This window comes from Arachis stenosperma, chromosome 3 (assembly GCF_014773155.1).
Source record: "Arachis stenosperma cultivar V10309 chromosome 3, arast.V10309.gnm1.PFL2, whole genome shotgun sequence".
NCBI lineage: Eukaryota > Viridiplantae > Streptophyta > Magnoliopsida > Fabales > Fabaceae > Arachis > Arachis stenosperma.
Genome location: NC_080379.1, coordinates 161,753,644 through 161,765,594, shown reverse-complemented (window position 1 = coordinate 161,765,594; position 11,951 = coordinate 161,753,644). Strand labels below are relative to the sequence as shown.

Sequence of the window (11,951 nt, the reverse complement as noted above, 5' to 3'; positions counted from 1 at the left end):
AAAGAGACGATCATGAGAAAATCAAGAAGCAATGCAAGCTAGTGTGGTGGTTTTATGTTGAAATCAATTGACTCGTCTATTTAAACAAATGTTGGAAATTCAAATTTTGGCTTATTTATGTAACAATTTATTGACTAATGACAAAATTTTTAAATAGAGATAAGATTTACGACAAATTAATCCTTAACTTGTCGAGTTATAGAATACGTAGAAAATAAAAAATATAAAATTAGTACTAAATTAAAATTAAATAGATATATATTTAGTTCTTATTAGCAAAAACATAAATAAAAACATAGTGAAATATAAATAAAAATTTCGATTTTTTTAATTGATCTTATATATATAAGACTTAAATGAGATAAAAATTATATATATACAAAAATTTGTAAGATATAAGATTACTTTTTTTTTTACCAATAAACTATAACTCAAATGACATATTCTCCTCATACTTACTTAGAAGCTTGATAAAAAAAAAAACACTTTTTTTTGGGTATATATTTTTTTTGGGGGGACAGATTTTTGAGGAATGCATGAAATCTAAATATCTTTTCTCCCGTTATGAGATACGATGAGCCCAAATTGTAGGCCTATATTTGCCCGAAACTTTGACCAAAAACTTAAAATCAGCCCGAAACGACAGCGTAAAGGTGCAAAAAATACGCAAAATAAAAAGGTTTTAGGGTTTTAGAGCTCTACGATTTCCCTTTCCGATCATCCAGAAGATTCGTTACACTTTCAGCTAAGCTTTGATTTCATCGTCGGTATTCTTCTTTCTCTGTAAGGATAATTGATTTTCACGTTCACTTCTCGAACTATCTGTTCCTCCATCTAAGCTTTTTTCGGTCCTGTAGGGTGGTTCTGATTTTATTGACGATGGCTCGGGTCTATATTGGGAATCTGGACCCTCGTGTGTCTGAGAGGGATCTCGAAGATGAATTTCGTTTATTTGGTGTTCTTCGGAGGTAGATTCTCTTCAAAGTTATTTCGTTTTGTTTTTTTCCAATGAAAATCACTTATGCTGGTTACCAAATTCAAACTCGTGTAAAAGGAGTAGTAACCAAATTACCAGTTTCTGACATAAATTAAGTGGTTATTTTGTTTATAAAACGAGTATATATGTTGGAAAATTTCTATCAACAATTTTTCTTTTTTTTTTAAAAAAAAAAGCAAAAATCCCGTAAATAAAAGGTTCTTTTTTTTTACTGATAATATTCTTTATTATTTTTTTATTTTTCTAGTAATTCCAATTGAAGATATGTATTTGTGAAGTTCACTGTTCTCTTTGGCAGTTGAGCTCGTCAGTTTTTTTTGTCTATTTCGAGATAATAGTTTATATCTGTTTTTGTTATTTGTTTGTGCTAGTAATGCTTCTAAACCTGTGTTTTTTGTCAATGGTTCACGAGTCTTATTATATATTCATGGTTTCTTTTACATTTCTATTGGCAATAAATATGTTAAATTCGATGCAGTGTCTGGGTTGCTCGTAGACCGCCCGGATATGCATTCATCGAGTTTGATGATAGGAGGGATGCGCTTGACGCAATTCATGCCTTGGATGGTCAGTTTATTTCCTTGTTAATTCAATTTGTCATTGTTGGTTCCTAAACTGTGTTTTCTCATAAATAGTTGAGATGATACACTTCACCGGTTAAAGTGCCAAATTTTTAGAGAAGCCAAATCTTTTGCTTTGCTTCATTAGAAGTTTGATTAATGCTATTTTTTTATCTCACGTAGGGAAAAATGGGTGGCGCGTAGAGCTTTCTCATAATTCTAAGGGAGGAGGCCGTGGTGGGCGTGGGCGTGGAAGTGATGACCTGAAATGTTATGAATGTGGTGAACCTGGACATTTTGCAAGGGAGTGTCGCTTGCGCGTTGGTTCACGTGGCCTGGGTAGTGGAAGGAGGCGAAGTCCAAGTCCTTATTATAGGCGTCGCAGAAGTCCAAGTTATGGGTATGGCCGCAGGTGTGTTGTTGACTGACATGCCAAATATGAACTAGAATGCTATGCGTTTCAAATAAATTTTCAAATTTCTATGCCTTTTAGCTTGCATTTTCTTTATGATTTATTTGCTTTGATTGCACAATAGTGAACTATTGTTTGCTGTGTTAGAAAGCAGCATGATATGGTAAAATGAAGTTTGTAAATTGACTAGCCAGCCTTGTCTTTGAACTATCCTATAGCATGTTTTGTCAATAGTCTTGACTTTGTTATTATGAAACTTGACATCTCTGGTTATGGAAGCTGCTTCTGATATATTCTTTTCTTCTCATTGTTTTGTTGCATTTGGATGATTCATGAAAGCCAGAACTTGATATTAATCCAATGAATTTGCTTTATTTTATTAGGAGTGTTAGTCCTCGTGGGAGAAGATCTCCAAAGAGACGTAGCATATCACCTCCTTATCGGGGTCGCAGCTACAGCAGGTCCCCTCCATACCGACATGCTCGGCGTGATTCACCTTATGCCAATGGGTATGCTTTACTATGTTTAATTAAGTTGTCATGAATGATGTAAGTTAAATAATAGACATGAGATCTTATTACCCTTGTTAATTTAGATTCTTCTGATATCTTCCTTTCAGAGATTGAGATCGGATCTGAATGGATCAATTGCTGAATTATCATTATGGAACGCTGTGCTATAATGTAGTTCCCCTAGGATTGACTGAGCACACTGCCGACATGTTAGTTATGTTGATGTCATGACAGTGGTAATGGGTATTTATAAACTCTTGGGATTTTTATGGCTTTTGCGTAGTGTTGTTGCCACAAAAGGGTGCCCTGGGGACACTTTTTTGCGTGGGCTGTCACACTTGGATCATTGAACCTTGAAGGTCACTTCAGTCTTCCTTACTTTATATTGCATGTTAATTGTTCGCTGGTAGTCTTACTAAATGACTATGTTAATATTTAATATTTCATAAAAGTCACCTAAATGTCTTGTGTTTCTTTGTTTTGAGGTTGATTATCGGCCATAACAGCATTTCGCCACTTACTCCATGTTCTTGTCTGCTTCTCTGCTTCTCTGCTTCACAATCGTCTCATGTTGTTGCTTCGGTATATAAGCTGACTAAAAGTGCAACAAGTTGGTTGCATAGGACCTTTTAGTTCTGTTCAGGACAGGAATGCTGCAGATGCATCCTCCTTTGAATTGGTGAACTCTGGTGATTGTGGATAGAATTTAGTTATTTCCATCCTGCATCGTCTTGAAATTGACTCAAATTGGTTCCTATTTAGTGACTAGCTATACATCTAGTGTCTACTGCTCACCATCATGTGTTAAATGGATGGGCTGCTTCTCATTGTCTGCTCTATGACTGTTTCTTTTAGTGGTTTGTGGTCTGCATACTACACGATTGGGATTGCAATGGTCACCATCTTGGTTGTGTGCAAGACTATTTTGGGTGCTCTATCCCTAGCAAGCCAGCATGCGCCAAGTGCCATGTGTCTTTGATTGTCCACTTTCTGACTGTGTCATTCCTTCTCGGTTGATGATTTTTTACTTGCATCTGAATGTGTGTGTCATCTTCGGCTCCCGGGATCCTCGTGCCTAATGTCTCCTATCTGCTATCTGGGGTTTTCTTTTAGTCTTCAGCACTTGATCAAGTGTATGAAGAACTCCGCTTAGATTGACAGCATTGATTGCATTGGATGGTTGATCTTGAGGACTTTACTGTCTGTTGGCTTGCCTATTTGACTATTGTGAACTTGTGAAGTTTAGTTGTTTTCCCATATTACTTTGCTGTAATTTAAGGATAATTTTCTGCTGTTCTGTTGATACATACTAGCAATTGAATACTAATTCTAACAATTAGAATTCTTTCTCTGACCTGTTTTAGTTTTTTCAAGCAAACCGAATTTAAAGCATATATCATAAATTGAGGGATACTTGTTATTCTTTATCCCTTTTTTTTTTCCAAGTTAGAGCGGTAACGTCATTAGGTGTATTTTAATTGGAGAATAGTAACGAAAGAGTAAATACTATTTCTTACTTTATATACCAACACGAACGAGTGTTACAGAGATTTGTTCATGTCATATTTTTTCAAGTTTATTTTCGTCTGTTTTATTGATTCAAACGTCTATAGACTATAGTGGTCTTAAATAGTTAAATTTAAAACATACATTAAACAAGAAACTAAAATATTTATGTGGGAAAGTAACTGATAGTTGAATCCATCAACTAGTTATCATATAATTAATAACTAATTTCCATAAATAATATAACTCTTCAATGTCGAGTTTATTCTATCTAGTAAAGTTGAACGCCGAACTTGTACTATTTATCTTCTCATTTTGCTTTGGAAACAAGCTTCCTCCTAGCAAAAGATGGCAAACAGAAAGATGCTGTATGAATCTGCAAACAGAAAGTATTAGTAATATTGCAAGGAGCTAAGGATAAACGAAATTTGGAACTAGATTAGCAAAACAATGATCCAAATAATTGAGTTTTAAGCTTACCTCAGAGTTGTAAAATTTCATTGGTCTTACTGACTTCTGAAACTCTTTTTCATCTATGGGATTCACTGGATGCTTGAAATCCACAGGTGGTCCCTCAGTTGAGCAAAGCATAAAACCAATTATTCCGCTGAAATGAAAATAAAACAACAAAACAAAAGAACCATAAAAATGGACAATTATCCAGTCTCGCTATCTCTATACAGAAAACAGATTAAATCACAAAACATTGTCAAGAGTCTAAAGACAAAAAGATAAAAGAACTATGGGGGAACTATCACAATTCAAACCTGAACAAGATGTTATCGCATAGGGGGGCATATATTGCAGAATTTGAAAAGGAAAGATGAGCAAAAGAGTTTTGTAAATAGATGCATACCTTGGGTATGTAGGAACTGTGGTCCAAGCATAGTTGACAGAGCCTTTGAAAGTCTGGCTACAATTGGTGACAATGCTCTCAATTATGTCCATGTGAAGCCATATACTTTCTGCCTGAGTACTTACAACTCCTCCTGGCCGAAGAGCCTTAGCAACCAACTCGAAAAAGGGCTTCTCAAAAAGCTCTTGAGCAGGACCTTGAGAATACAGAAAGTAAACTCTCTTTAACAAAACGAAACAATTTTAAGTGGCAAACAAAACAGTAACAAAAAAGCCATACTTAGGTGCATTACATATGCAGCATACCAATAGGGTCAGATGAATCAACTATAACTGCATCATAAGTTCCTTCTGGAGCTTCCTTCAAGAATGCAACTCCTAGAACCATCAACAGAGGAGCCAGCATGAGATAACTTAATTCCCAAGTGTAAAACACTGAAGGGACAAATTAGAATTGATAATCATACCATCCCCAATATGAAGCGACACACGGGGATCATCAAAACCTATGGCTACATCAGGGAAGAATTGCTTGGAGACCTGCATAAGATGAATTACTGAGTGAATGTACATATAGTACATCTTTATTCCTAGACAGACAGAGAAGGGAATAGATCAACAATCACCAAATCCACCCTTAAGGTGGTTATTGCTGTTCTGCTCCTTCTTGCTTGGGAAAAAAATCTAAAATTGTACTTCATACTTGTTTTAGAGAAATAGGAAAAGAACTGAGTATAACTCTGTGTTGCTCACATCAACAACCATCTTGTCAATTTCGCAAATGTCTATCTTTTCAATTGATGAATGGCGTGATACTTCTCTCAAGACCCCTCCATCTCCTCCACCAATAACCAAGACCTAACATTAAAGACAATTAGAGGCAGTAAAAAACCACAAATTTTGTTTGCTGAACATGCAACATAGACATACACCAAAAAAAAAAATATTTCATGGAAGCATATAAATATGGAGAAACCTTTTTAGGATTTGGAATAGAGCAAAGAGGGAGATGAGTGATCATTTCTTGGTAGGCACATTCATCCCTTTCAGTGAGCTGTATGACTCCATCCAAAACAAGAACCTTTCCATATGATGATGACTGCAAAGGACATTATAGAATTGCATTGACAGCATAACCAGGACAACGAAAAAGCTCGCAGAATGAACGTAATAGTAACTTTGAGGCTGATTGGTGGAGCCTCGTGTACCTGGAACACCATGACATTCTGGTAATCAGACTTGCCTTGAAACAAAACTTTTTCCACTTTCAATGAGTGTGCTTCTCCTGCAAAATGTACAACCATATTTGATTTTGTGAGTGTATCACAAAAGCAAAAGTAGTTTTAGTTGCAGAAAACAAAGATAAAACCGATTCTGTTTCTACCTACAACAAATATATTCCTACGAAAAAGTCTAAGGGGCTAGCAACTTTATTAAATTCTGGCCAGCAACTAACCAGCAAAAGAAAAATGAGAAATCCCACACCATTAGATGAAATCTCACACCATTAAAAATATAATTGATGGCTACTTGATAGCTACAAATCACAAAAGTTGCTGTCCCCTAGAACTCCTCTATTTCTACCTAAAGCACTGGATTTGTAACAATTATGGCCACAAGTGTATAATTTTGTTACTGCAAGATGCATCATCAAACAAAATTTGATCAACTAGTCAATCAGAACAAAACCATGCATCAAAATTAAGCAGACCAAATTGGCATCCATTAAAAGAAAAAGAACGAACCAGGCCACATTGGACTAATTTCGGAGAACCAGCCTTGAATGAGGGATGATATTCCAATTCCATCTGAGACAGAGACACCGTTCTCGTCTTCTTCTTCTTCTTCGTGGTCTCTTTGCCTCTTCACTTCCGAAGCCATACCCTCACTGATTTTCAGTTACGACCGTGTTTGGCTCTTTATTATTGGGGGAAAAACGAATATAGCATAAAGCGTAAAAATAACAAAGAATCTGCTTTTTAATCAGATGCTGCGTTGCTGCTTCGTGTTGTAACAAATATTATTTTATTCGATAAAATTTAAACTAATTTAAAATAAAAAATTACTTATATTTTAACTTAGATGAAAACTCAGGTAGTTCATTTCACATGAAGTTGATACATGTAAGCCATTAGATAATTTGACTGATTTGACTAAATTTTCATCCAACAGTTCTCAGATATTAATTTAACGTGTAATTGACTTCACCTGAATTTTCACCTTTAATTTGAGTATTTAAAGATGTTATTTTTTAATCACTTATATATCCCTTCCTCCCATGCAAATGTTCTACGTATGTAACTATGTAGTTATGGCCATGCAATATGAGCCGTGATTCTATCATATCAATGAGATACTACATACTAATAGTGTTTTTTTTTACTGAATAAAGATAATGTGAATTTTTTTTAAAGGATATTTTAATTTTATTATTTTGAAATAATATAAAGTTTTGTTAAAAACATTTTTCAATAATAATAATAATTAATTTTGTAAAAGTTTTATTTAAAATATTAATTTTAAAAAAAATTAAGAGATAAATTTGACTATAACAAAAAAAACATTAACTACTTTAATTTAATCTTTTCCAACATTTACAATAATAAAAGCAAGAGGAGATATGCTTGCTTTTCTTTAAGAAAAACAATTAAACCAAAATGCTAGAATTTATATATGCGTTTTGTTTAAATGTAATTATTTTTTAAATTAATATTAATTAAGTTTAATTGGTATATATTTTACTTAAATAGTATATGCAAAAACTTGGGTCAGTGGATATAACATAATTCTGATTTAGGCCATTTATGTTGGTTACTACTATCAGTTTAATTTTTGGAGATAAGTGATTTTATTATATAATATTAAAATATTTATTAAAAAAAATCGATATAAAAATCAAACAAATTCAAAAAATAACTATAACTATTTGTGTTGTTTTTTTTTACCAGTTTAATCTTTTAGAGTAAATAGTTTTATGTCTACTATAATAATCCCTTCACAAAAGTCCCTTATGTGTTTATATTTTTAGATATCTACTTTGTAGAATCAAGATGCTCTAGACTCTAAAATAAAAAAAATAATAAAATAAAAATTAATCACTCTTAAATTAAAATAAAAAAATACATATTTTATAAAAGTTATAAAATTAATAATAATTAATTTTTTATTTTATTATTTTATCAATTTTTTATTTTAGAATATCTAAATTCATTTATATTATAGATTTTTTTTCATTGTATTATTGTCGATAGAAGTTGCTTACATGTGTAAGACTAAGAACTCGGAAATGAGAATGGAAGGATTCTTTCCATTTTTGTCAAAGAAAAACGCCAGTCCTTTGCCTAGCCAGACAAAAAAGAAGCCGTATTTTATTTTTATTTTTGCTTTTGACAAAAAAAAAAAAGAGTCAAAAACCATTATATCTGTATATATATGGGTGGAAAGTTGATAATTAAGAGCCGTTAAATGATTTGATTTATTTGACTAAATTTTCATCTAACGTTCTCAGCTATCAACTTCACGTGAAGTCGACTGCACTTAATTTTCACCGTATATATATCTTCCTTTATTTAAAACTAAAAGGGGAAAAAAAATCCTTTTGCTTTTCTCCGTCCAAGCAGGATTGCAGGAACAAACACATCACATGCATGGAGCCGGAAATGCTAAACGAATAATTGTATCTTTGATCATTATTGCAACCACTTGAAATACACGAACATATTTTTTTTATGTGATCTATTGAGTTGAGTTGGCTTTACTATTTAATCATTCTTCGGTTGTTTAAGAACTATGATCATGCGGTCTAATAATTATATATTGTGGTCATATCATCAGTATCAGTCAGTAGATAATTAATTATTTGTTATCACATTAATTTTTGATTATCCGTTATATATAAGAATAGGGTACTCCGTGGGACATAACATATAATTAATCATATATGGAGTATCATTTAGTGTATGATGGTAAGATAAAGGAAATCACATATTATGTTGGTATATGACATATTTGCTTAGTTGTTACCTATTTTGAATATTATAAAACTTCAAACACTAGACTCTTAAGTTTCTAACATATCTAATTACTCTTCCTCCCGAATTGGAGATTGCAAAACCAAAACCATTATTGTCGTTGTTGCGCGAGAGATTAAAACAGAATAAACTAATAATGAAGAGACAACATTTGTGTGTGGAATGGGGATGGTGGATTAGTAATTAGCTCTTTAGCTCAGTGGATAGCCATTAATTATATTTTGATCTCTGATCTATTTTAATACATAAACTAGTGTATGTTCCCGTACCTTGTACGGGATAATACATAAAATTATATTAAAAATTTTATTAAAAAATTAAATAATATATATAATAATTATTATTATAAATATTTTATAAAGTTATAATTAAAATCAAACACTTAAAATTTTTAATATTAAAATATTAAAAATAATTAGTATTTATCTTAATCAATTTGAGTTTGTTAAGTGATCATCTCACTCGTCGCTTAAACAACTATTAGGAGTTAGAATCTCGCCTTGTGTATATAGCACTCCATTGGCTAGCGATAAACCCTTGATAAAAGGAGTATCAATACGTGGTTAGACTTGGTAGGAGTTTTCGAATACGCAGGTACTCGACCCGTCTATACCCGAATGAAAAGGGTAATAACTTGACCCAAGTCAGGACAAATTTTGCTCAAGACAGGTATCGTCGGGTTTAGGGTGTACTTGCCCCGAATGTATACATATAAACACTTTTTAGGAATTAGGATTTGCCTCACATCACACATGATTCATAACTTCAGTCTATACTCTATAGCCATGCAAGATAAACTCAATCATCCTCACCTAAAATCTTCTTCTTCTCGACTTCTTCACAAAAAAACCGCATAGCTCCTGTCATGTTGTTGCTGAGCCCATCGCCGCTTACCTATTCACAACTCCCATCTTCTTTCACAGCCAGAGACGAACTCACGTTTAATATAGAGGGGGCATTTGCCCCCACAAATTTTTAAAAAAAAATTAATACTTATATACATATATACCACTTATTATATTATATTTTTCTCAAAATAAAATATAAATAGTTCTTTTGTATTTTATGTTAAAAAATATTTTGTTAAACTTAACACATAATAATAATTATACTGTTAAATTTGATTTAGTATGAAAAATAAATAAATACACTCAAAAATTAGTGATAATTAATTATATTATATTAGTTAATTAATTAATAATTAAATTAAAACTTAGTTTTATAATTAAATACAACTTAAATTATTAGTGATTTTTTAAAAATTATTTAAGATAAAAAAATATATTATCTATGTATTAATATACTGTAATTATTTTGGTTAAAAAATTTATTTATACTATAAAAATTATAATAAGTAGATTTGACAATTAAGTAAAATAATTGTTTAAAAATATATTTAAAAAAATAATATTTAATCATGTTAAAAATAAAAAAAAGGTCCTTATAAATATTTTTTTGTTATTTTAAATATTATACTATGTGTATGAAATTATATTTTTATTATTTTAAATATTATAATAATAATTGTGTGTATATTTCTAGTTCTTATCAATATGTATTATATAGTTCTAATTTTAAATTTTGAATATATCTAAACCAATTTAGATTGATCAAGTGATCAACTTAGTCGTTCGCTTAAATAAGTATTGAGGGTTCGAATTCTGTCTCGTATGTATAGCAACCCGTTGCCGGCCAATTGTAGATTCTTAAATGGAATTCAAATTCATGACGGATTAGTCCTTAACTTGTTGAATATCGTGGGAAGCAAAAAAAATATCTATACCTAAATTTTATTATATTTTTGTCCCCATTACTAAATTTTTCTGGGTCCATCACTGTTCACAGCTTATGTCATCATCGCTGCTCATCCCGTTACCGTCGTTATTGAGCCCGTCGCCACCATTCTCATGTCGAGTTTCTTTTCTCTAGGTAAATTTCCCTCTCTCTCTCTCTCTCTCTCTGATTGTGAGTCTGTTAAGTTCTTCTATTTAAACATTGATATTTAAATTATAAAAAAAATTGATTTTCATATTTTATAAAATATCATACTGGCGGTAATTGTAAATATGACGCTACTTAAAATTAAATAAAGTAACACAGATAAAACAAATAAAAAATAAAAAATAACTTAATCTTGTATAAAATTTACCTATAAAATTCTGTACCAAAAAATGAATTTAATTTTAGTATATTAATAATATAAAATATTTTATATAATCATTCAATTCAATTAGATTTATCTATTTAGGCCATTATTGAAAAATAAATTTAAGATACCAACATACAATTACTTTAAATTAAGCAACAATTATCAATACTATATAAGGGACACACTATTCCACTAAGAATGATTGTCATAAGGAATAATTTTCCAATTTTCTATACTAATATTAGAAAGTTTATATAATACTATATAATAATATTATCATTATCAATACTATATGATATCAAAACAAAAAAATCACCGTGCTAATATAATTTTATTAATATTATATAAATTATTTTTGTATTTATTTTTCTATACGTATATAATATTTAATTAACACATTAAGACATATATAATATTTTGTTAATACATATATAATATAAAGTGATTTACAAATTATTATTAATTTGTATATAATGTATAATTAAATTTAACGAATTCAATTAGAATAAACAATAAATTATTTATTTTATTTCAGACTTTATAAATAAATAAATTAATTAACTACTATAACAAATTACAATTAATGTAGTAAAATTAATTAAGTAATATATATTATAATAAATTATATTAATATTTAAATATCTAATCAAATCAATTAGCTGATATAATTAAGTCATGGTAATAAATTGTATTGAATGAGTTAAAATAATTAAATCGAGAAACACTCTCCAGAGCATGCCACGTCAGCTCCATCATTAATTGTAAACATCCAATTTTTATATAATAGAATAGATTCTTAACTATTATTTTACTCTTAAAAGTTTCATAAATACATACTTTTTAAATTTCTAAAAAACACTATTCCATTATCCGATCGATATACTTAATTAGTGCTTCATTTTCTTATTATTATTTATAGACAAAAATTT

At 30.7% G+C, this 11,951-nt stretch overlaps 2 protein-coding genes across 6 annotated transcripts; one reads left to right on the top strand and one right to left on the bottom strand.

The window, feature by feature from the left end:
• The first annotated feature begins 635 nt into the window (after positions 1 to 635).
• Positions 636 to 3,835, top strand: LOC130969053 (serine/arginine-rich splicing factor RSZ21). 5 transcript variants are annotated; one of them, XR_009081770.1, is made up of 7 exons: positions 651 to 783; positions 858 to 968; positions 1,476 to 1,564; positions 1,741 to 1,969; positions 2,353 to 2,478; positions 2,589 to 3,170; positions 3,337 to 3,835. XR_009081770.1 is itself a non-coding variant. In XM_057894617.1 (6 exons), exons 2-6 carry the CDS (start codon positions 880 to 882, stop codon positions 2,593 to 2,595), a joined length of 540 nt encoding a protein of 179 aa, XP_057750600.1. In that variant the 5' UTR covers positions 636 to 763; positions 858 to 879; the 3' UTR covers positions 2,596 to 3,835. The 5 variants fall into 5 exon arrangements, 4 of the variants coding, with proteins under 4 accessions (XP_057750600.1, XP_057750598.1, XP_057750599.1 ...); XM_057894617.1 differs by having other exon boundaries at positions 636 to 763; positions 2,589 to 3,835; XM_057894615.1 differs by having other exon boundaries at positions 636 to 767; positions 2,589 to 3,835.
• A 219-nt stretch (positions 3,836 to 4,054) lies between these two features.
• Positions 4,055 to 6,776, bottom strand: LOC130969431 (spermidine synthase 2-like). The gene is made up of 9 exons (XM_057895150.1): positions 6,588 to 6,776; positions 6,051 to 6,127; positions 5,819 to 5,941; positions 5,596 to 5,700; positions 5,310 to 5,382; positions 5,149 to 5,220; positions 4,844 to 5,039; positions 4,468 to 4,594; positions 4,055 to 4,363 (listed from the first exon to the last, which is right to left on the bottom strand). Exons 1-9 carry the CDS (start codon positions 6,721 to 6,723, stop codon positions 4,298 to 4,300), a joined length of 975 nt encoding a protein of 324 aa, XP_057751133.1. The 5' UTR covers positions 6,724 to 6,776; the 3' UTR covers positions 4,055 to 4,297.
• Positions 6,777 to 11,951: the final 5,175 nt, after the last annotated feature.